Raw genomic sequence first — 26,003 nt, 5'->3', positions numbered from 1 at the left:
CTCAAAAATGAAGAAGGAATGATATCACAATACCATCATTGTTCAATCCATAATTGATCAATGGCTGGCAACATCACCAAAAAAAAAAAAAAAAAAAAATGGCCAGACAGTACACACCTCCTGATGGAAGAACCTAGCAAAGTATTTTTGCCCTGCCCCACAAATCCAACCTGACTCTGACCAAGTTTTTAGATCATACCACTAATTTATAGTAAATAGAGAGAACAAAGTGAAGAACAAGTTAAACAACACAAGGATACAATTAGCAAAATTCAAACTATGAGAAACGCCATAATGAGGATACATTTAGCAAGATCCGAAATACAGGGAAACAGTCTTGTTTCTTCAATAAATAAATTGCAAAGGAGAAACAATTGATGAAAGGAGAAACCTATAGATCCAGAAATACTAACAGGCAAATCAAACAATCATAAGGAGAGACTTTATTTGGATTTTGATTCAAACAAACTAACAAAAAAATGAAATTGCCAGAAATTTGGAGACAGTAGGATAGTTGGTAGTATTAAAGAATAGTAGTGTGCGATGGTTGGTATGATAATGGTATTGCAATTTTGTTTTTAAAAGAGTTCTTGGCTGGGCACAGTGGCTCATGCCTGTAATCTCAGCACTTTGGGATGCCAAGGCGGGAGGCTTATGAGGCCAGGAGTTCATGACCAGCCTAGCCAACATGGCAAAGCCCCATTTCTACTAAAAAAACAAAACAAAAAATTAGCCAGATGTGGTGGCACACACCTGTAATCCCAGCTACTCGTGCAGCTGAAATAGGAGAATCACTTGAACCCAGGAGGCAGATGTTGCAGTGAACTGAGATTCCACCACTGCATTCCAGCATGGATGACAGAGCAAGACTCTGTCTCAAAAATAAATAAATAAATAAAAAATAAGTTCTTATCACTGGGTATGGTGTCTCATGCCTAAAATCCCAGCACATTAGGAGGCCAGGGCAGGAAGATCACTTGAGATCAAGAGTTCTAGACTAGCCCAGGCAATATAGAAAGACCCTATCTCTACAAAAATAGAAATAAAAAAATTATCTGGGCATGGTGGTGTGCATCTGTAATCCCAACTATTCAGAAGGCTGAGGTGGGAGGGTTTCTTGAACCCAGGAGGTTGAGGCTGTAGTGAACCATGATCACACCACAGCACTCCAGCCTGGGCAACAGAGACCCTGTTTCAAAAACAACAACAACAAATTAGTCCCTTTCTTTTACAGATACATACTAAGATATTCCCAGATGAAATTATATAATGTCTGGGATTTGCTTTAAAATAGCAAGAGAGGAGGATAAGTGGGTGGGAGTATACAGGAAACAAGATTGGCCATGAGTTAACAAATATTTAAATCTGCTGATGAGGAGGTGAAAGATCATTACACTATCCTCTTGTTTAAAATGCTCCACATAGAAAGTTTTTCTAAAAATCTGCTTCATGGGTTTGTAGTGGGCATTGAATAAGCTCATGTATACAGAGTGCTTCATCACCATGGCTGACAGGTAGTCAGCACTCATACATTGTTTTTAGTTTCGTATAGTCCCTGTCCATTAACCACACCCAAAAGAGGTGGGTTATTTACACCAAGAACCCTGGCCCATGGACCTTTGTCCACTTGGAGGTAATTTATTAAAATTTGAGGTTTAGGATGAGGAAGTGCCAGCCTTCACAGAGTCCCAGGCCTACTGTGCAACAGCAGAGCCAACAGCACCAAATGCATCCCTAGCATGCCAATAAGTAGGATCACTTTCCTCTTGCCCTTTAGGCATACTTGAGATCATTCACTCATTCATGCACTATTTTTCATTCATTTCTTATGTGCCAGGCATTGGGTGCTGGAGATCCATAATACAGTAGACCCTTAATTGACTGGAAGCATCACTTTCAAAGCATCATTTCAGGATAGGTATTTGAGTGCCAAGTGAATTCAAGCTACAGGGCTAAGGATCCATGGCCTCAGTCACCATGAAGACCCTCCCAAGAGCCAGCCCTATGAGGCACATGGAAATGAGTGGAGGCATAGAACTCACTCCTACAAAGCCTAGAACCTGATAGAGCACACGAGACGGGAGCCCAAATAACCAAGAACAGGGAGCTGAATGTGAGAGGTGGGCTCCAAAGGATTCGGCCCCCAAGGTGGAGAAAGTATGTGTGCAGAATGGGAAGTAGTCAGGTTTGGCTGGCACATTTAGTAGGCATTTGGGGAGACGTGGAAACTGAGGCTGGAATGATCCACTAGGGCCACGTGTGTAGAAGGTCAGGTGCAGGCATCTGAATCTCAGTCGGTATCAACAGAGTCGCTTCTTGGTGCCAAGCAAAGGCTAACAGGCTTAGGACCAGGATTCAGGAAGCAGTCTCTTGCAGCAAGTGGCTGAGCCCATGGATCACCCCGGGAAGGCCCATCCCAGCCTGACGGTGCACCTCAAGCTCACATCACATGACCACATGCATCAAACAAACCACATGCATGTTCACACATGTCCATATCTATGTTCACACAACCATATGCATGTTCACACATGTGCATGTTCACACATATGCATGTTCACACACAACTGTATGCATGTTCACACGACCATGTGCATCTCACATGCAAGCATATGCACGTTCACACATGACCACATGCATGTTAATAGACAACATATGTGTGCTCACGTGACCACGTGCATATTCACACACGACCACATGTATGTTCACACACTTAATGATTCACAGCTTTATAAGACCTGAGACTAGACGTGCGTTTTGGGAGATCCAGCTTCAGGGTATGGGCTCATCTTGTCCACACATGGAGACTAGGCCTGAACTATCTCTAAGAAAGTTGCCTGCCAGTTTAGAGCAGGGCTTAGGAAACCTTTTCCATAAAAAGCCAGTTAGGAAATGTTGGAAGCTTTGCAGGCCATGTGATCTCTGTTGCAACTACTCAACTCACTAAAGCAACCATGGACAATACATACATGAAGGGGAATATAAAGGTGCGTTCTGATAAAACAGGAGCTGGCCATAGTTTGCCCAGCCTAGCCTAGAGTTTGTAGCCTCTTTCCAGAGCCCAAGTGCCCCCTCCAGACACAGACCCACTCCAACTCCAGCCAGAGACCCAGGCCTCATTCGTCAGAGACTGGGAATGCTCCTTCAGAAGGACACCCCTCCAGGCCTAAGGATCTGTCCACTGTGGGAGGCCTGGAGCTACTCGTTCTCCACCCAACTTGGTGCAAGCTGACCCCGTCAGGCCCCGCCACCGTTATCCTTGCTGACCACCCTCAGCATCCTCTCAAGCGGAGGCTGCCCACTTCTCACGTTCTATGCCACAGGGTCGGGCACTGCACTGGCTCCTTCCAGCCCCACAGGAGCCCCTCTCCACAGCCTGTCACTTAGGAGCCCCTGCACATCCAGCTGAGCCCAGACAATTTCTTTAGGAAAACTTCTCACACTGAAGTCCAGATTGCAGGCCCGTCTTGGAATGTTCTCCTTGCAGCCTGTTCTTCACTTATGAGACCACACTGCATATTGGACTACAAACATCAGCTTCACCATCTATCTCTTCCTTCACATTCTCCCCTCTGTACCAGGCCATGAGCTGTATGGGAGAAGGAACTCATCACAGTGCCAGCCCCGGGAAGGCTATTCATAAACATGCAGTGAAAGAAAGAATTCCAACAGGAAGAGAGACTGGACCTTATAAGACCCAACAGGAAGGCGCTATCTCAAAACCAGTGAAAAATAACAAGGATCTAGATAAGAGGGTACAGTGGGAAATGAAATAAGTGGGAGCTGGGGAGACGCCCCATATTTGTCAATGACTCATAATCTTTCTCCCGAGATCGCTCCTCCACCCTTGTGTTCAGCTGCCACCAACACTTACACCAGCCACTGAAGCCAGAAACCTGGGAGACTTCTGCCCTCATCTGGCCCCATCTAGCCAAAGACCAGAACCTGTCATTTCAACCTCACACTCACCCCACTGCCCTTCCCACTGCTCCTGCCGTAGTTCAGACGACTGCCCTCGCTCCCTCCACCTAGTTCAAGCCAAGCTGACTGGGCCAGCGGCCTTCAGGCCTGCCCTTCTCCACCCTGCCATGTCTGTCCTCCACAGGCAGAACAGGGAGCCGTCATTTTAAAGTGCAAGTCTGCTCTGGTGTTCTCCTAATGAAACCCTTCGGGGGCTTATTGGATCCTTCCAGGCCCTGGTCCAGACTCCTTAGCATGGCCATGCAGGACAGCCCTCCATGATCCTCCCCTCCCTGAGACCCCTCCTACCCCCAGCACCCTGTGTTCAAGCCCCAGCTCACCCTGTGGTGTCACACTCAGTCCAGCTCCCCTGCCTGGGGTGCCCTACCTGGCCTAGGAACCAGGAAAACCTGCCAGCTTCCAAGACTCAGCTCAAGCACCTCTTCCTGCTGGGTGTTTTCTGAGACCCCTTCCTCTCCCCACTTCCTGGAGATCCCACAGTCCCCTGAAGAGCCTTCTGCCCCAGCGTTTGACCCCACTGTTTGGCCCTGTATCTGTTTCCATGGCTGCCTCACCCTTTTAGACCACCAGCTCTTGCAGAGCGGAGCCCCATATCTCAGTTGGCTTTGCATTCCCAGTGCTTGGCACAGAGCCTGGCTCCCATGAGCCCTCAATAACCCTTGAAAATTCACTGGAATCCTGGACAGTGCAGAGGAGGCACCTGGGATGGGAGAATGATCTGCTGCCCTGTCCTGGCAATGTGAGGCATTGTCGTAAGCCCAGACACCTCCCTCCTGGGGCTTGCAAAAACAAGGGCAGGAAGGGGAAGCTGGAAAAGAGCTGATGGAGAATGGGGGAGATGGATGTTGTCTAAGGAGACAAACTGGATTGAGAGGTTGCTGAGACTCTGCCAGCTCCCACACTATTCCCATGTCCATGGGCGCAGGGGCCAGGTCAGTGCTTCCAAAGGAGGCTGCATCCTTAGTGGCTCTGGCTCCCTCCAACAAACCCTAAATGAGATCTTGCTTCTCAATATAACCTGTTGTCGTGTTGTTGTAACTATCACTGCAGCTTTTATTCACTTCATTGGGTAATCACTGAGTTTTTCCTCCATTGCTGTAGAACATGTGGTTTGCTCTTGTATGTAAAAAGACTGAATTTAACCACTGGCTTTTCCTGATTTTAACTCAGCTTCCTACTGTTAGGAGGTTATTTCTGCCATTCTGGGTTTCTCAGCTTTCTGTCAAAACCCAAATACTGTCATTCCTCAGTATCTGTTGGGGACTGATTTCAGGATCCTCCCTTAAAGATACCAACAGCGCAAGTGCTCAAGCCCCTGATATAAAATGGTGCAGCATTTGCAGACAACCTGTGCACACCCTGCATGCACTTTCAATAAGCTCTAGATTACTTGTGATACCTAATTCAATGTAAATACTATGTCAATAGTTGTTTAGGGAATTATGATAAAAAGAAAAGCTTGTACATGTTCAGCACATATGCAATGTTTTTTGAATAGTTTTACCCAACATGGTTGAATCTATGGATGCAGAGCCTACAGATACAAGACACACAGTTGGGGAGGGCTAGCTACTCTGGTTAGGATCCCCCAAACCCCACTCTGTCCACTGCTTCAACAGGTCAGGTGATGTCATGTGCCCCTCCTAGAAAGAAGTAGCATTATCTCAGCTCCTCTGGGGGCTGCAGGTCTAATTTTCTGCATCTTGACATCTGGAAAGTTTGCCCAACAACTAACACAGGACGTGGATTAGGGGAAGGAGCTTGGGACCATAGATGGATATTTGTGAGTGATGTGCATAGAGATAGCCACCTGCAGAGAAAGATCATCTGTTGTTCACCTTTGAATCCTCAATCTCTGTTGCACAGGGCATTCAGTAAACATCAGATGTCTGTGGAACAAATGCATGGATTGTACATAAAAGAAGCAAAGTGGACTACCTTCTCATGGTGTAGAAAATTAGAGCTGCATGACACATTTAGCCCTAAATTTAGAAATCCACCCCACTAGGCAAGAAACACCTTTTCCGATGAACTAATGATCTCTCCACTCCTTTCCCTGAAGAGTTTACTGAACACTGATCCGGAGGGCACCATAAACTGTATTTTCATGTCAAACAGTACCTGTCCTCCAGTGGTTTATCGATTTGGTGAGACATGATACAAATGAAGAAAGATTGCTCCTCATTCTCAGAAAGTCTGTAACCTTACCAGACAAGGCATCCGTCTCACACTTGCTTCTCCAGAAGGACTAGAGAACCACAGGAGACCATGTGTAATGAAAGGTTGAATGCACAATCACTTAGCACTGAAAATACGCAGCACAGCAAATAAGTGTTTGTAGTTAGATGGCACTATCAGGGCAGGCTTCCTGAAAGAAGCTGACTTTGAACTGTCCTAGGCTGGGAAGAAGTTGAAAAGAGAACAGAAAATTCATTGGTCTGTGCTCTGGAGGCACCCTGGGTCCTCGGACCCTGAGTCTCAGCCAGAGATACTGGTGGGGAGACAGGGCTGTGAAGCCGTTGACCACCCTGCCCATGTTCTCACTCTTCGGAGTGTGGCACCAGGGCAGAAGCAGCAAAGATGACCACTGCATACATTCCAGCTCCCAGACAGAGGCGCACTTGGCTTCTGATTCACAAGGCCCCATTCAACAGAACCCATGCCTTTTCAGGGTGCAGGATAATAGAGTGAAGTGCGTGTGGACCGGAGAGAAGTGCTGCCCAGGTTGACGGCGCCAGCTCAGAGCATCCTTGGGGAAGCCAGCACCAGTTTGGAGAAGATTGAGGGATAAGGCCATCCAATGAGCCAGAGGGTCCCTGAGAGATGAGGCGGCCTTGGCTTCTGGAATTCCCTACCCGTCATTCACAGAAGCAGCTTGGTCCATGGAGTTGCACAGCGCTGTTCTGGAATAATAATGAACAGCACACCCGGCATGCCTTCTGTCAGAACCCAGTGAGGGAGGCAGGCCAGCGCTGTCCCCCCGGCACCTGCTCCTACCCCGGCCAGCAGCCCTGACCCTTCTGACAAACCCCAAAATGCTCCAACCACTACGTGACTTCTCACCATCTCCAGCCCAAACTCTCTGCTTCCAAAGCCTAGTGGATCCACACAATGGACCTCACCTCCTGCAGTCCCAGCACACACGGCTTGATCTGAGAGGAGCCTGCTCCTCGGGCAGCAGCGTTCATGTTTACCTGGGGGCTTTTTCGCACTGTTCCCACCACTTGAGATACCTGCTCCCTTCTACCCCGAACAATGGTAGGAACAAATCAACCTGGACTTAGAATCAGAAGAGCCAGCTTCAAGTCCTCCACTGAAGACAGAGTGCATATTCCCACAAATGAACATAAACTTAGGATCTTACAGTGACAGAGGTCCGATGTCCACCGTCAGTCTCCGAGGGCTGAAGTCACGGTGTCATCAGGGCTGGCTCACTCTGGAGCTCCAGGGAGACGTTGCTCCCTTGCCTTTCCCAGCTCCCAGAGGCGACGTGGGTTACTTGGCTCATGGCCCCGCAGCACACGGACCTCTGCTTCTATGGCCACATCTCTGTCTCTGACTTTGGTCTTTCTGCTTCCTTCTTATGAGGACTCCTGTGATTATATCAGACCCAGCCAGATAACCCAGGAGAATCTCCCCATCTCAACATCCTTAGTTGAATCACATCTGCAAAGTCCCTTTTACCAGGTAAGGTAAGAAACTCACAGTTTTTACAGATTAGGTTGTGAACATCTTTGGGAGGCCATCATTCAGCCTAGCACAGTGAGATATATATGTATCTTTACTTTTTATTTATTTTTAGTGACAGGATCTCACCATGTTGCCCAGGCTGACCTCAGACACCTGGGCTTAAGTGATCGTCCTGCTTTGGGCTTCCAAGTAGTTAAGACTACAGGCAGATGCAACTAAGCCTGGCTTTTATCTTATAAATCAATAAGAAAGCAGTTTTATTTTTTAAATGGGTAAAAGGCTTGACCAGGCACTTCACCAGAGAAGTATACAAAATGGCAAAAAAAAAAAGAAAAAAGAAAAAAAAGAAAAGTGCCTGAAAAGATTCAGAACATCATTATTCATTAGGGAAATGCAACTTGAAACCACAATGGCACCTGCACTAGAATAGGTGAAATCAAAAGACACATCTGTGTTGGCAAGCTGCAGAGCAGGGGAATTCTCACATGGTGCTGACGGACGTGCAAGATGGCACAGCTGCTGTGGAAAACAGTTTAGCAGTTCCTTATAAAGTCAAACATAGGACCCAGCGATCCTTCCCCTAAGTGTTTATCCAAGACAAATGCAAGCAGATTACCACACAACAATCTGCACGAGAATGTTCCAGCAGCTTCCCTCTGCTCCCCACAAACTGAGAGCAGCCCAAGTGGCCTTCAGCTGATAAATGGATAAACAAACTGTGGTACATCTATATAGCAGAATATATTCAGTAATAAAACAGGGCAACTTACTGATACACATCTAACATGGATACCTCTCAAGAGCTTTACACTAAGTGAAAGGAGCCAGACACAAAAGATACCTACTGTAGGATTCTTTTGCCTGAAATTCTAGAAAAGGCAAACTGACAATGCGAGAAAGCAGGTCTGTGGATACTGAGGGCCAGGAGGGAGGCTGCTGGGGAGGAGCCCTAAAGGGCACACAGGAACTCTGAAGGATGCTGGAAATGGTCCGTGTCTTCATTGTGATGACCACGGGGCCGCATGCGTTTATCAGAACTCACTGAGCTGCACACCTAAAGCTAGCAAATTTTAACATATGTCAACCATACCTCAACAAAGCTGATATTAAAAATCAATTGAACTGTTGCACAACAACGTGAGTATTCTTAATGCCACTGTACTCTACAATTAAAAATGGTTAAAATGGTAAATTTTATATTATATATATCATATCACAATTAAAATAAATAACCCCCCTAAATCAATTGCATTCCATATACTGGCAACAAACAATTGGAAAATACACTTTTGAAAGGAGTATTTACAATCGTACCAAAACCAAAAAATACCCAGGAATCAAACTAAAGCAGGCAAGACCTTTACACTGAAAAATTTGAAACACAAAACATTGCTGAGAAAAAAAATTAAAGAAATACCCAATTAATGAAGGATTATATTATGTTCATGGATTGGAAGACTCAATATTTTCAGATGCCAAATCTGTCTAATTTGTTGTACGGATTCAGTGGAATGCCAATCAAAATCCCAGCATTTTTTTTTTTTTTTTGGTATACATTGAAGATGATTCTGCAGTATACATGGAAAATCAAAGAATCAAGAACAGCCAAGGCAGCCCTGAAACAGAAGAACAAAGCTGGAGGATTTAACTGCTAGACAGCAACACTTCTTTTAAAGCTGCAATAACTAAGATGCTGAAGTGCTGGCACAAAAATATATTCTAAGACCAATGGCGCAAACAAGAGTGCACAGACGTGAAAAATGCGGTAACACCTGATAGATGACACAGGAGACAGCACAGTTAAGTGGGGAGAGGCTGGTCTTTCCATAAATGGCCCTGGGTTAGCCACACATCCATATAGAAAAACAGAAACCGTGACTCTCCACATCAGTCCTGATGTAAATAAATCTGAGATGGATCCTAGACCAAAACATGAAGGGTAAAAAAAGTCAATCTGTGTTAAGCATGGTATATTGAAGAGAAAAAAGGTCTAGATTTTTTTTAAAAAATAAGTTTATCTTTATAACAAAGGGATAGGCAAATATTTTTTATATAAGACACACATAAAAAATCACTACCTATAAAAATAAGTAAATAAACAAAAATAATAAATAATATATTGACAAGGTTGTTAAAAATAAAATATAGTAAAAGTAGATTAATTGAACTTTATTAAAATAAAAATATATGGTTCATCAAAAAATACCATTATGTGAGTGAAAAGACATGCCACAGAGCAGAAGATTATTACAATATATGTCTTTCAAAGCAAATCTTATCTAGAATATATCAAGAAATCCCACAGATTAGGCTGGGCGCGGTGGCTCACACCTGTAATTCCAGCACTTTGGGAGGCCAAGGCCAGCAGATCATGAGGTCAGGAGATTGAGACCATCCCGGCTAACATGGTAAAACCCCATCTACTAAAAATACAAAAAATTAGCCAGGTGTGGTGGTGGACGCCTGTAGTCCCAGCTACTCAGGAGGCTTAGGCAGGAAAATGGCATAAACCCAGGAGCTGGAGCTTGCAGTAAGCCGAGATTGGGCCACTGCACTCCAGCCTGGGCTACAGAGCGAGACTCCACCTCAAAAAAAAAAAAAAAAAAAGAAAAAGAAGAAAAAGAAATCCCACAGATTAATAACAAATGACAGACAATAAAAATCTTTTTAAATGGGTCAAATAAGTGTTTCCCAAAGGAGGCCATTCACACAGCCAATAAGTATATGAAAACCTGTTCAACTTCATTAACTATCAAGAAAATACAAATTAAGCTGAGCATGGTGTGCATGCCTGTGGTCCCAGCTACTCCAGAGGCTAAGGAGGGACAATTCCTTGAGCCCACGAGGTGGAGGCTGCAGTGAGCTATGATCACACCATTGTACTCCAGCCTTAGCAACAGAGTAAGACCATGTCTCAACAACAACAACAACAAAAGAAAAAAGAAAAAAGAAAAGAAAATGCAGGTTATATAGCACTGCATCCCCCGGATGCACTAGAATGAAAAGAACTGACAATACCACATGTTGGCAAGAGTGTGGAGCTACTAGTGCTTTTGTCTGCACTTGGTGGGTGTGTAACTTGAACCACAACTATAAGAAACTTTCAGTATCTACTAAGGCTACATGTAAGAAAAAACCATGACCTAGCAATTCAATTTCTTAGGTATCTACCAAACTGAAATGAGCATTTATGTTCGCCAAAAGTTATATACAAAAATATTCAGAGAAGCTTCATTCATCATTACCAAAAAGTGGAAGGAATAGAATGGATACAGTGCGGGGTGCTCCGACCATGGAAGATTACAAGACAGTGAAAGGCAGTGAGCTCCTCCTGTCCACCACAAGAGGGATGAATTTCACAGACATGTGGAAAGAAGGAAGCCAGTCACAAAACAGTCCATACTGTACGATTCCTCTCATTCCCATTGATTTCAGAAACAGTGTTTGGAGGTTACTCAATTGTTGTGAAAAGATCAGGAAAGACACTAACACACCAATTTACTGTCAAGGGGTTGGGTAACTAATTGCTATTTGTAGTTGTCCTGTGTAGATAAAGGATTCAAAGGATGGAACAAAACACCTTTGGTGTTAGACGTAGGCAGGAGTAGGTGAAGCTTGATCTTGTTTCTCTCATCTCCCTTCCTTGGCCTGGTCAGCTTCATCATCAGCATTTTCCTCCTCCTCACTCCTCCCCCAGTATCTTTATTCTAATTTCTGTCATTTTTTTCCCCTAGGAAATATACATTTTCTAGAGCCCAATCTGCCAGGAGAGATCTAAGAGATTACAATGGAAAAAACTTGAAATCCTGAGGACAGAGAAAACAAAGAGAAAGAGTTGACTAATAACTAGTGAGACACCATCATGTAGACTGGTGCCACATGGAATCTGGGGCAACAGAACATGATCTATCCAGATGGACATATAGGGAAAGCTGGTGCCGGGAAGCACCTTAAGCTACATGATTGCAATAAGTTTTGCTCACCAGTGATTGTGGGGGCTGAAGTATACTTCTCTTTGTTTCCAGTGTTGCCCAAGTTTGAAGTTAAAGTCAATGCACCACAAACAGTAACTATTTCAGATGATGGATTCCAAGTGGATGCACATACTAAGTAAGCATTTATTCAGGAGGTTTGCCTTCACAAGGAGACACAAAGCTTAGAGACAGTAAGTGAGATTAACCAGGGCACTTAAATTATTTATATGCTTGCATTAATATTATTAGAGAAGCAACGTATTCTCATTGTAGAATATTTGAAAAATATAAAGAAAAAGATTAGAAATTACCTAAAATTAATTCTACCAACTGCCATTAACATTGTGATTTATTGTTGTACCATAAAGAAATACGTACACACATGTTCATTGCAGCACCATTCACAATAGCAAAGACATGGAATCAACCTAAATGTCCATCCATGGCAGACCGGATTAGAAAAAAAATGTGGTACATGTGCACCATGGACTACTCTGCAGTCACAAAAAAGAACTAGATCATGTCCTTTGCAGGGACATGGATGGAGCTGGAGGCCATTATCCTTAGCAAACTTACAAAGGAAAAGAAAGCCAAATACCCAATGTTCTCATTTATAAGTGGGAGCTACATAATAAGAACACACGGAGACAATAAGGGGAACAACAGACATTGAGGCCCACTTGAGAGTAGAAGGTCGAAGGATAGAGAGGACCAGAAAGAATACCTATTGGGTAGTAGGTTTAGTACTTGGAAGACAAAATAATATGTACAACAAACCCATGTGACATGAGTTTACCTATCTAACCAACATGCACTTGTGCCCCTGAACCTAAAATAAAAATAAAAGAGAGAGACAGATACACAAGCTCAAAACCAGGGACTGAGAACAAGCATCTGCCTGGAGCAGGAATGGATGACATGGTTCACCAATCCTGAAGAGGACATGGAAGTGATAGATATACCAGTAAATCCAGATATGCTCATGGAAAACAGATGCAGAGGGAGAAGTTGTATTTAGCTTAAGGAAATGTATTTTGGAAATAAGGAAAATAGAATGCATGAGAAAAGTGGTTAATGGTCACTGATGTCTACTGGCCGTTGTGGAAAACTGTCAACAGTCTTGACTAAAAAAGAGATGAACAGACTTTTAGGGGAGGGTCACAGAGTCCAAACGTCAGTTATAAAATAGAATCTCAAAATTATGTAGATAGATTTATTTTCCTCTAATTTTTAATGAATATTTTTCATGAATGCCATCATACTTTTCTGTTCATGATAACTAAGAAAACTTGTCTGTATATTATGTCAATCTTTTCATAAATTCCAATTTTCTGCTGCATAAACATATCTTTATGTGACTACACGAAATTTATTTAGTTATGCTTTTATTATATAACATATAGATGATTTCTTTTTGTTTTCCTAGTAATTAATAATTTTGTAGCATATGTCTTTGTGTATAACTATATAGTAAGTAGCTTTTGAATTAGGAATTGTTCACTTAAGAAGGATTTCCAGAAGAGGAATTACCAAGACAAAATATGCAACATTCTTTTAGTCTTCTGATTGCCATATTGCTCACCAAATAAATACGTTGTGTCAACGTAGAATTCCAGCAGCTAGTATGGAAGTGTCTGTCTCACTGAATCTTCACCATCATTACATATTTTCATTAAAATAAGAAAACAAGCTATTGGAAAGTCATTGTGAAATGAAAATAAGCCATCTTATCCATTTAATTTGAATTAATTGGAATCCTCTTAATGTTACAAAATAAGTCCTATATGATTTGAGAAATTTTTATTTTCTTTTTGGGGAATTATTTTCAATGCCTTTTATCCTTTTTTAGTGTAATGCTTTTTCTCAAATTTCTAATAATAATTTTTTAAGAGCTAATATTTTTGAATGTCAATTAGTGTGATAAGCTCTGCATACATGATCGCTACAGTGCTATTAGGTAGGAGCAATCATCACCTCTATTTTACAAGGAAAGATACCAAGACACTGATAATTGAAATAACTTATCAACAGTAATGGAGCTTGTTGATGAAAGAACTGGGATTTAGACCTAGGCTGTTCAGCTTCAGAGCTACTCTCCTAATCAATAACTCTCTTGCATTTTACATAAACAGTTAAAAATATTAATATTTGCCATATTTGTTAAACACTTTATTTAGCTGATTACATGAAAATTACTTGCCTTTGAGTATTTTCAGCAGACTATTAGAGATACATTGGGTAAAGGGCTGTCTAATGAACATGCAAGGGGAGTTCTTAAGGATGCCCCAGAGATTCTTGGAAACCAGTTTTTGGCCTTTTTTTTTTTTTTTTTGGTAGTATTTAACATCTTCTTTGGATTCCAGCAAAGTGATCCTAAAATTTTTCTCAGTTTCAATGAAGAGCAGTTGAACTTGTGCCAGAATTTAATATAGGTAATAGATGAGAGATTGTAGATTATCCATGTTAAAAATGATGGGATAATCAGAACACCTTGGACAAATCCAGGATCCTAAACAGGCTTCACCAGAAAACCCTACACAGAGCCAGAACTTGCAATGGCATTAATATCTCATTTATGTATCTGCACAATAGTATGCTAAAAAAACCTACAACACATTGATTGGGATAGCAAAACTGTTTCTCAAGCATGGCCTTTGAAAAAGACTTGCTAACCAAATGCTAACATGGAACTGATGGTTCCTTAGCACTATGTCAGGTATGATCCTGATTTCTTGAAACTTCTTTAATATATTCTGGGTAGACTTACATTAAAAAGTAAATTAGTATCAGTAATAATAATATCCTGCCAGGCTGCCAGGCAGCTAGACTGGAGCTATGCTTGCTACAAAGTTATTTCTGGACAGACTGTGAGCACACTGTGCCTAGAAGTTCACATCAATTGTATAATACTGTGTCTCAAATTGTATGATACTGTGTCTGTGCATTGCTTCTTTCGTACTTCCTGGGATTTAGCATGGAATGGCTAGAGAAAATGAGCAAATTAGATTATTTTAGTAAACAAACTCAGAGATGAATTAGGCTTTTAAGAGAGAAAAAAATACCTACAGATGAAGATATTTTAACAAATCGCTTTAGCATCCATGGAAAGCTTTGAAATCACAAACAAAGGGAGAATATTTATCCTATCCCATATAGAGATTTAAGCTACATGTCTCAAGGGCATATATTAGCCTGCCAATAATACTAGGGTGCAAGTTTTATTGTATACATGAAAAACATTAAGAAGAAATAATAAGAAATGTTTAGGCATAACATTTGTGGCTGAAGCTTATAAGGTCTGGCTTCTATTTGATCACCAGACGTGACAGATGATTTTAGTGATATGAGTTGAGACAGAATCTCAAATGTGTTACAAAATTTTTAATAGAAAGAGAAAAAGATGAGTGGGAAGGAAAAAGCACAGACTGTGGAGTGAGGCAGATCTGAGTCTGAATTTTAGTTTCATCAATTACAATGTGGAAAAGTGAGTTGCTTGACCTTGAACATTTTACAGGTTGAGAAATTGAGGTTTAGAGGGATTAATTTGCCCAAAGTCTCATAGCTAGCGAGTAAGAAGCTAGAGGTTTCAAACTGGGGACTTTCTGATGTCAGAGCTCAAGCTTGTCACCACCACGCTCATGGGGCAATGGTCAGGAGAAAGCCAAGTTTCCAGGAAACTGGAATGGCCGCAGTGAAGAATGACCCTCTTACATCCTGCTGATTAGATAACCAGCCTTGATGAGAGTTTGAGCATCACAGTGGAAGAGGGGCCAAAAGAGGAGGGCAGTTTCCTGTGTTGCTCCGGAGTTGCCTCCTGTTGCCCACGTTTTTCTGAGGCTGACATATATTTTTCCAGTAGGTGCGACCTGAGGGTGTTGGGGCTTTACTTTTGTGCTGGTGCAGGCAGTTTTCAGGCTCATATAAACACTCATTCGGCTGTTTATTTATTCATCCAACAAGCATTTCTTAGACACCTCTTCTTCTAATTCTTGGGCCAGTAAATAAGTATGGTCCCTGACCCAACAAATCTAGCTCAGGTTGAGAGATGCACAACCTAATTCCAGCAAAGCTTTCTGTAGATTATCGGGGGCAGCTCTTACTACCCTTGATCTTTCCCACTTCTCAGCTATTCCTGTACCAACAGAAAGCTCTCCCATGGAGGAATGGAGAAGAGATGGAAAAATGAGGCTGTGAATTGGGCTGAAGTTTTTGCGAAGGATGTGGAAGCCAGAGACTAACAAGAAGTTTTGATAGTGGGTGTGATGTCCCTCCCCCTCCCTGCTGTTCCATTTCCTTGGGCACTTAGGCTGGCGTCATGATCTAAGGGCCAACTGCTCATGTAAGAATCCATCCCAGCATCCTCAGCTCAAATAACTGCCGCTTGCCACATGCCTACCCCAACGGAATTAACGGAAGCTGCTGATAGCCCTGCTGACCTCATTGGATGGAACCGTGTCCTCAGCAGACAGGAGCTCCTTCCTCTTCTGAGTGAGACTCTTATCTTGGAGTAGGAAGTCCTCTCAGGAGAAGTCCAAGCTTCAAACAGAGAAGGAGCAGGTGCCATTCATTTACTCCCCTCAGTGTTGACCCAAAAGGCAGAGGCTGAGACACAAAGTATAATTTAAAGAGTTTACTTGAGCCAAAGTGAGGACAGCTGCCTGGAAGACTCAGACCCAAGTACCCTTGGCTGTGAGCTTCCTAGAGCCTTTGTTCTAAGCAGGTTTTTAAAAACAAAAGGGGGACAGAGAGAGTGGGCTGGTACAAAGTTGTTGATCAGGAACTCTCTTTGGATTACAGAAATAAAATTGATGAGCAATGGTTATTGTTAAGTTATAGGATGTGGGTTATGCTTCTGGTGAGACACTATAATAATCCTAAATTAAAATTAATTGACAGCTACTTGTGGCAATAGCAAGCAGTTTTAAGAGATGAATACATAGCTCAAAGCGGGGAGTAAGGTGTGATTGCTCTCATTTTAACGTCTCTCCAGGCCTCATAGTTTAAAAAGGACTCACCTGCCTCAGATGAAAGCTCTTTAGGTTTTGCATCAGGAACCCCCTTTTCTGCTTTCTTTGAGGGTCAGGATGGGTCCCGTGAAGAGCTGCTGGCAGGGACAGACAGAAGCCAAGGAGAGGCTGGGCAAGGAAGCTGAAGTGCTTGGCAAGGGGCAACAGTCCCCTGCCTGCAACCAACGTTAAAAAACACTATCGCTTCAGGCTGAAAGTGGTAGAAACCAGTTTGCTAAATCATACGAATGTATATATTAGGCATGCGTGGCTAGTCCTTTGCCAAGAGATCTTGTAACATAACTGCAGGCAAATGGAAAAGACATGAAAATCATTGATCACTGCACAAGCTTAGGGATCAGTTCCTTTTGGAGGGTGGTGAGTGATGGAAGTGCTGGAAAATGTGTACAGAAAGAGTGAAATAAGCAGAAGAAAGGCCCTCGGACTCAGGGTTTGGTTACAGTGGGATCAGAGACATCTGGGAGGATGAAGACAAAAATCCAGATTATAATTGGTCCTGGAAGTGAGACTTCATGACAATTGTGTTACCTTGAGAATTTCTTTTTAGTTCCTGGCTTCAGATTTAAGGTTATGGTTGATGGATGAATATACTTTTGGAATCTACTTTTGGAAGATTTTCTCTGGGCTGAAGTCGATAGTTAGGTTAAAATATCAAGGACTTTGGTAAATCTCTAGCGGAGCTTCACTACAGCAGAGAGGGAAAAACACCAGATTTAACATTTCATTCTTGGTGCTGCTGAGCTGTGTGCTCTAGGACAAGACATTTAACTTTTTCAGCTGTGTCCTAGAAAGATTCACACCTATCTCCCAAGACTTTGGCAATGATTAGGAGGGAGAATAACCAGGAAAAAGATAAGTGAACTGTGAAGAGCTGTCACCTTACAATGGTGACGGTGATGGTGATGATCTTTATACTCTTGGGAGGGTTGGTGCACATTCTTGCCTACAGCAATCATAAGCAGAGGATAATGCTTCTGTCTGTAAGATTCTCATAGTAAGGTTAAAAGATACCGATATTACCTAATGTTTAACATAACTGGACGCACTACCTACTGCTTTATGCACAGAAGTTACAGGGCTGAGGGACCCTCCATTAGCTGCACTGAGGATCTGGGTTACAAATGAGTGGAATGTGTAAGGGGAGAAGAGATCTTTAGCGATCTTTGAGAGCAATATTAGCAGTGAAATGAATGCAAACCACATCTTGCCTATTTGAAGTAATAAAGGAAGGGAAAAAAGTTATACAAGCAAAGAAGTGCTTTTGTTTCCCCAGCCATGAATCCTGGTTAAAAATTGCACACAAACCACAAGGACAGTCAATACCATCATCTCAACTCCTAATGTGCTGTGTTTCAGGAAAAAAAAAACACAAAAAACTAAAATTAAAGCAGTATCACACTGTCTTTGACTTGCTAGCTTTATATTCTTTTGTGAAAATCTCAAGACGTTACCCATCTTCAGAGGTAGCTCATTCCTCCTAGGCATGGAGTCAGGGAGGGTAAATGAAATGTCTCATAGAACACAGTCATTCATTTGCTCAGTATTTATTAAGACCTAACATGTGCCAGGCTCTGTCCTAGGTGGGGCTAACTAAAGTAAGCCCAAGAGGTCCTGTCCTTAAGGGGAGGAAAGACACGTACTCCAGTATCTGTATTTGGGTAAAGAAAGTGATTTGTCAAGAGAGAACAGGATTGGGATTGTTTAGAGTATGTTCACAGCCCACAGACCAAATGGACTCCCTATGACTCACTGAGGTACTCACATTTAAAACAGAAACCCAGTGGCTACAGGCGGGTGTGGGAGCGATCACGTACTCTGTGTTCTCAGAAAGATGTAAGAGCATCACAGGACCCCTCTTTTCACAATCAAGCCAAACCAGCGCCTGCTGTTGTTCCCAGGACAAACTGCTGCTGGGCCCCTCCCACCACCAGCCAGCCACAGTCTGACAGAGACTCCCAGTTTAGGGCTTGGAAACCAATCAATCAGAGCTCATCTGCTTGGTTAATCAGGGCTCAGCTGCATCAGAAGAAAGCAAATGCAAATGAATCTGGGTTCATATGCGAATGAACCTGAAGGGGAACCTGGGCAGCAAATTTTGCTATAAAGCCCGACTCCTCTCTTTGTTCTCTGAATGCACATTCATTTTACACTGAACTCTGGTCTCTCAGTGTTAGTACAAATTGCACCATGTTATAAGCTCTCCCTGCTATTTTGCAGACCTCAGTCAAAGTGAAACAGGGGTTTGGGTGTGAGAAACATCCTGCCTAACCACCTGACCGCAAGGTAGACAAAGGCCCAATCAAAGACACGTCTCTATCATATCATGTTGGACGAAGATCCAAGGAACACCCAGAACACCACAACAAAATCCCACTGGAACAAGGGCCAGAACCATCTAATCATGGGAACATCTTATCAATATCCTGCCAGGCAGCAAGCCATACTGCCCAGACCCCTTTGGCCCATAAATTGCCCCAGCCTGTAAGCAGCAGTGGGCTCTGGCACTATGCTGGTCCCTGACTTCTGTAGGTTTTATGCTGGACATAAAGCCTGCATTTGCTATTAAGCCACCCGCTTACGTGTGTCTTTCTTTAACCCTCGCCTTCCCTTCAAAACCTAACACCCAGTTTTGCAAACTGTCCACTGGAATAAAGTCTCTTTCCTCCAAATTCCTTTTCAGAAAACATTTGTTCATGGGGCTTAGAAGGAGGAGTAGTTATTTCTAGGAAATCTAATCAGCTGGAGGTAGACTGAGTTGAGTGCCTGGAAAGGAAACAGTGGGCGATACTACTAGAAATAGATTTTGACCAGATCACAGGTGGCCTTGGATGATGAGATAGGAATTTGTGACTTTAATTTCAAGGAATAGGGGTCATTGAAGCTTTTTGAGCAGGGGAATATTATGATCATCTGGCTGTAAATAAACCCTGAAATTTAGAATCTCATTTTTGAGAATGAACTTAGAAGATAATTACATGGGTAGGTTTGAGGATGACTTGAGGACATTTAAAAAGGGCATAGCAGTTTTGGCTTGCCCTCCTGCTAATAGCATTTGCTGCTTTTCACTTACACTTTATCGTGCATGGAGAACTCTGCATACATACAAAGCAGAGTCGAATTTTTCCTAATTCATCTCTGTAGCCAAGGTAGACTCAGACACTTAAGAATATAGACAACACTCCTACCTAAAATGCCCAGAGAGAAATTTTACATGGCTAAAAGCGGGAGCTAGCTACCCCAGCCCAGAGATGTTTCTTCCTAAGAGGAAGGGCACTGACACAGAAAACTGTACTATGCTTCAGTGACCAGAAGAATGGACTCTCCCTGCACCTGCTGTGGAGGGGGAGGGTGGGATGTTGCAGTGCACCAGACTCTGCTAATCTCAGTTCAACTCTAGGCATTGCCACTAATCTGTGTGGCCTTGAATGAGTCACTTTTCCTCTCTGGGCCTGAGTCTCCACATCTGTTAATCGAGAGGTGAGATTGGATGGTTTTCAAAATCGGTTGGAGTGCTGACATCCTGTGGGCTTGTGGGACTGAGTAAGACTGCTGTGAGCTCTGGCACGGCTGGTCGGATGATCCCCAAGTTTCTCTCCTTTCTCCTTGGTGCTGAGGGAGGCAACACAATGAGATACGCTTTTGTTCCGAATGCTGGCCGCATCTCACAGTCTGAGTTGAGTCCTGGCCCTGCTGTAGGTTAGCAGTGTGAACTTGGGCAAGTCACTTAACCTCTCTGAGCCTCTGTTTTCTTTTCTGAAAAATAATGAGTCAATGCCGTCTAACCCAAGAAAAATGGAGGGGATAGAAACAAAAAATTAGAGGCCGGATGGCGTGACTCACGTCTGTAATTCTAACAGTTTGGAGGCTGAGGTGGGCAGATTAGATTGCTTGAGCCCAAGCAATTTGAGACCAGCCTGGGAAACATGGCAAAACCTCATCTCTACAAAAAATACAAAACTTAGCTGGGTGTGGTGGTTGGGCACCTGTAGTCCTAGCTACTCAAAAGGCAGAGGTGGAAGGATCACCTGAGCCTGGGAAGTCCAGGCTGTGGTGAGCTGTGATTGTGCCACTGCACTGCAGTCTGGGTGACAGAATAATATCCTGTCTCAAATAAATAAATAAATATTAAAATAAGAAATGTATGCTTGTTTTAAATAAACAAAAAAGTAGAGGGAACTGGCTTCCAGTAAGTATGAAATTATGACTATCAGGCTAATTAGGTTATTTTGCAAAAAAAAGAAAAGTTAGAAAAACATATTTTTGACAAATACTCTCAAAGCTAGTGAAATTATCCTGTTTTGGACAACAGCTTGGCCTTCGACAGTTTTATCAATCTGCACAACAAAACCCCAGCACTTATTAATCCCTGAAGTATGGAAACAAATGAGGAAGGGACTGTGTCTCCTGCATTAAACAGATCGATGTCTCTTTCCCACAAGAGAAGCTCTTCATGGGGCTCCTTCCGTTTTTGCTGTACAGAACCTCTCAAATGAACAACCTCATTCATGTGAAAATTCCCCAGAGTGGCCACTGCAATTTCAAATGGTGTCTCAAGAAATTGTGTCAGAGACATAAGATGAGTTCACACGACAGTGAGGAAATCTGAAAGCAGCAGGTGTTTGGCCTGGGGAAGAGCCACTTCCGATGAAGAAGGTCGCACGGGCACCCGAGCAGTCTGAGAATAGACTTCTTGCCTCCGGAGCTCGGTCAGAGGCCACAGGCTGGTTGTCCCCAATCCTCCTGATTCCAGGCAGAGGGAACTTTAAAGTGAGCAGTTCTCAGGAACCACACAGAGACAAGGTTGAGGGGAAAATCCACCCTTAGGTATGAAAACAGTGACCTGGGGCAAAGCTCATTCCAATGAATGCTGGTCTGAGGGGAACTCCTGAGCACTGTGACCTCCAAGACCAGCTTGAGGACAGACTTCCCGGGCCCCTGTCGACTATTGAATTTTCCACTTAGAGAAAACGCTCAGAACATTCGACCACCAGATAGACATAGGAGCATTTCTCAGAAGGCTAGACAGCAGTTTCACCGTGGAGCGGGGGAAATCTGATCAGACCACCAGGAAAAGTCGCACAGCACCTCATTCCCAGAACAGAGCACACCTGAAGCGGAGGGGCCTCAAGGAAATATCAGCCTCCATTCAGCCCGAGCTGCCTTCCAGCTGTGGGCCACCCAGCACCTCAGACAGAGGGAGACCCCCTGTATGTCTCAGCTGTGTCCACCCTAACTGAGGCAGGGGTTCTTCTCCAAGGAGGAGGGCATCAGCTGACTCAAGGAACCTCTATTTCTGCCAGTCCTCCTAAGCTAAAAAACCATCAAGAACTCACCTGTAGCTGAACCAAAATGGGTTTATTGACTTGTTGCACAAAGGAAGAATGTCCAGCAGTAAAGAGGGCCTTCGAAAGAACTTGCTATAGATGCAGGCTCGTGGCTGGTGAGTCTCAGGAGGGCTTAGGAAGCAGGGCCTTTCTCTGGGTTGGATATCGTGCATAAAGGGACCACACGGCACAGGATTCCATTCTATGAAAAAGTGCAGAACAGGTAAATCCAGAGAGACAGAAGGTAGATTTGTGGGGGCTAGGGGAAAGAAGTGTGGAGACTGACCATGGGTATGAGGTTTCTTTGTGGAGGTGATGAAAATGTTTAGAATTAGATAGTAGTGATGGATGCACAACTTTGTGAATATACATGAAAACCACTTTAAAAGGGTGATTTTTATGTTAGGTGAATTATATCTCAATTTTTAAAAAGTGAAAATAAAAAGAGTGGCCTCAAGATTTGGTGAGCTGATAGACTGATAGCAAGAGAGGATACTAAGGAAAGACACTAAGGAACGCATATTCACAAAGCAGAACCGCCCAGAGCAGCAGGCTCTGTCAGCCTCTATGCCAGAGCCTCTGTTGGCTTCTGTTCAGTGCAACCCCACAGACACACACAGTATCGCCATGCGCTGGCCGAGGTGCTAAGGAACACACAGAGGACTGAGACGTGGTCCCTGCACTCTGGGGGAAACGACATCTCAACACAATAATGGTGTTCATCATCAGGACCCCAAGTCATGATGAAAAGATTAAATTATTTTCAAAATGCTCAATTGTAAGAAGGCAGAGGAGTGGATCATAAGGAATAAATGTATGAAAAAAATTTCAAAATTGCCAACCTTTTGAAGAAATATTGAAACCTTTGGTGTAGGAAGGTAATATATGTGGAGTGGCAGCCAGGGAATGGGATGCTCTGTGTGTGTGGAGAGGCAAACATCCCTATAGTCCTCAGGATCCCCCGAGAGGGGCCGAGTCAGAGGGCGTCAAAGCCTCCAGTCCCCTGGGTATCCAGGGCCTCATGGCAACTGTACCAGTTGTTCTCACTTTTGTTATTTTTCCATAGAACTCAACGTGCCTCTCACGCAGGGACTCAGGATGGTGCTGAGTCCAGGCGGAGGGAAGGGGTCGGATGGGGGGCTGGGTGGGGGACATAGGGGGCTGGGTGGGGGACAAGGTGGGGGCTCTGTTGGAACCTGCCACCATTCTCCTGGCTCTCTACCATGTTTTTCTTAGTTAGTGGGAGGTCTGTGAGCTCCATACCTCCAGGGCCTAGCTGTGAAGCTGTTGCTGGTGTGGATCTGTCCACTGGAGTTTGCTGGGTGGGGGCAGGTGTGAGGGAACCTCCATCTTGGAACGACATCTCCAGAATGCAGGAGTGAGGCTGGCACACAGCACTGCCTCTGTGGACAGGGGGTCCAAGGGGGGTTGGGGAGGGGCCTCAGGGATGGAGGGACAGAACTGGGGCCCGCATTGTATCCACATCAGCCTGGTGAGTTCAGATCATCTCTTTAGCACCTTATCACCACTTCCACACTCAGGTGATTTCAAGGAACCTTAGGTCCCCAATTGCCACAAGCTTTGGGGCACAGCTCCTGCCTTGTAAAATAAATATTTTGGAGATTTTAAAGATGTAAATTCAAACTGGCTTTTGGAAAAGACAGGTTTTAAGGGATGATTCCCATTCTAATGTCGGGGCTTTCCATCAGGCCACCCTGGGCAGAACCCGGGGGTGAAAACAGAGATGGTGACCCATGTCTTAAGCTCTAGGGGCCTGGAACCAAGTGACTCAGGGCTCAGAGGAGCAGAAGGAGCGGTAGTTTCTTCATGGAGAAGCAAGTGGTAGTGACAGAGGTGCCTGCCTCAATGGTTGCACTTTAAGAGATTGGACTGAGACCTAAATCCTTGACCCAGGGCTTCCTTCTGTGCAGGTGCAGTCTGTCACCGTGGCAGGAGTGAGAAGCACAAGATGGAGGTAAAACAGTCAAGAGTGGGAGTGCGGTGGCTTGCTCTGCTCCCAGCTCTCCCCAACTCTCTCTGCAAACTCCAGATGCTTAGATCCTAAGTATCAGTCAGACGCCCTCAGGGCCACAGAGACCCTCCTGGGTTAGTGTCAGCCATAGGAATTTATGGTAAGGATATTTCTGGAAATTAGGAGGCCACCAAGCTTCAGGGTTCCATAAACACCAAGGGCAGATGGTCTCCAGGGCGGGATCAGGACTCTGGAAATCCAGGGCTCTGGGGATCTGGTCATCTCATCAGCCCTAATTATTCACCGTGATTCACAATGGCTTTTAGACAGACCCTACTTCTGCAGGTGGACTTCAGTGTTTGTGCCACAGTTGCCCTTTTATGTCAGTTACCTATTACAAGGGGTAATAGGTAACTATTTTTCACCCTCCTATTGGGCCACTCCTGCAATGAATTTTGAAGGCCTTGGAGCAAACTGCTAAATTCTTTTTGTTTTCATTTTTCCCCCTCTGACACATTTTAAAAGGTACTTCCTTCTTTCTGGGGCTTCAAGGCCAAAGGCTTTGAGGAAGCTATTTCCCGTTCGGCTCAGCCTGGAAGTAAACTGAGTGCTGGCGATCAGTGCGCAGTTTTTCATAATCTCATCTGCCAGAGATGGGGCCGGACTAGTCAGTAACAACTGTGCTCTGTCCCAGCCAAATCCATGGCTGGAGTCAACAGTGGTGTCAGGGGAGTTCCCACAAGGGAGTGCCCCAAACCATCTCAAGATGGAGCTGGTTGGGATCTCAAAGAAAGAAGCACCAGATGCCAGGGTGATCAGTCTAAAGCATTTATTAGGAAAGGCCACGTAGAAAATGGACGGCAGTTGATCCTCATGGTAGCCAGCAAGAGGAAGGGGCGTTCCACCTAGGTCTGTCCACAGTCAGGGGCTCAGGGAGTGGAGTCTATATGAGGGTTTAAGGCATTTGACTCCGGGCCAGGGCCAGCTTCTTTCAGTGTTTGGGGCAACAACGTAAACACCTTTATCAGCTTGCGTTGGGTTCAAGCCTGCAAGGGAAAATATGCTGCTGGTGGGTCACAGAGCAGGTGTGTTTCTCGGTCAGGACAGAGAACAAGTGGGGGAAACCGGGGTACTTACTGTGTTTTGAAGGCCTTGGAGGCAATTGCAGATTTTCGTCATATTTTGCATGCTACGAAAAGAGTTCTTTTACCCTGGCCGAGGGTCAGTCTGCAGCCTCCCCCTCACCACAGACCCACACCCTCTCCTCATCCCACACCCCCACAGTGTGCCAGCCTACCCCCTCCCTCCACGCCCGCAGCAGCCACAGCCTTCCTGGCCACCCCGCTTCCCATAGATGACCCAGCTTTTTACTCATGCCTATAACGGAAGCTGCTGAGGAAGAGGAACTGGCCCACGGAGAGAGCCTGCAGAGCCACCTCCATAACTACCTGGCTAAAAACCATGAAGACCAAGATGTGGTATGGCTGGCATAGGAGATTGATGAGTTCTGGCAGGGACACCTGGCAGGTGATATGCAAGGACATCAACGGCAAGCCCAAATCAGCCCCCATCTTGAGTTCTCCAACCCCATGGCCTTGAATCCCTTTCCTGGAGGGGCAGTAGAGGCCTGGATGCACAGCCAGCTCTCCCCATGTGCTCATAGTGTCTCTGATTCCATCTCTGACTCTCCCTCTCTTGCTTTTCCCCCTCCTGCCCCATATTGCTAAACGGTCACCAAGGTCCTTATGAAAAGCACACTAGGAAGGACATGCTTAGATAGAAGGGCTTCTTAAAATTTGAAATTCTGTGACTTGTGATCACCTTCACTGGGGAACATTCCAGAGGAGAAGAAATGTTAAGGTCAGGAGACTGGGCTTGTTTGGGAGAGCAGTTTGCCTCTGGGAGGAGAGGAACTCACAATTCCCCCCTCCCAGGGCCTTCCTCCCAGCTCTGTCCACGCACAGCCCACAGGAGTCTTCAGGGATCCTTGGAGGCTGCTGTGAGCAGGCAGGGCAGGGAATCTCCTCCTTTATAC

At 44.4% G+C, this 26,003-nt stretch overlaps 1 protein-coding gene and 1 long non-coding RNA gene across 3 annotated transcripts in view; one reads left to right on the top strand and one right to left on the bottom strand.

The window, feature by feature from the left end:
* The first annotated feature begins 2,086 nt into the window (after positions 1-2,086).
* On the top strand, positions 2,087-11,660 carry LOC129009894 (uncharacterized). The gene is made up of 2 exons (XR_008492874.1): positions 2,087-2,157; positions 11,406-11,660. It is a non-coding gene; the product is annotated as an uncharacterized LOC129009894 (long non-coding RNA).
* Positions 11,661-24,783: 13,123 nt separating this feature from the next.
* LOC129009892 (uncharacterized) overlaps positions 24,784-26,003 on the bottom strand; it is a 42,121-nt gene continuing 40,901 nt past the window's right edge. For both annotated transcript variants that reach the window (XM_054443487.1, XM_054443488.1), the window contains 3 exons: positions 25,417-25,488; positions 25,106-25,157; positions 24,784-25,014 (listed from right to left, as the gene is read on the bottom strand). In XM_054443487.1, coding sequence (XP_054299462.1) covers positions 24,890-25,014; positions 25,106-25,157; positions 25,417-25,488 — 249 coding nt within the window. In that variant the 3' untranslated portion in view covers positions 24,784-24,889. The remainder of the gene's footprint in view (positions 25,015-25,105; positions 25,158-25,416; positions 25,489-26,003) is intronic.

This window comes from Pongo pygmaeus, chromosome 10 (genome assembly GCF_028885625.2).
Source record: "Pongo pygmaeus isolate AG05252 chromosome 10, NHGRI_mPonPyg2-v2.0_pri, whole genome shotgun sequence".
In the NCBI taxonomy this organism is placed as follows: Eukaryota; Metazoa; Chordata; class Mammalia; order Primates; family Hominidae; genus Pongo; species Pongo pygmaeus.
This window is presented reverse-complemented; position numbering and strand designations above follow the sequence as displayed.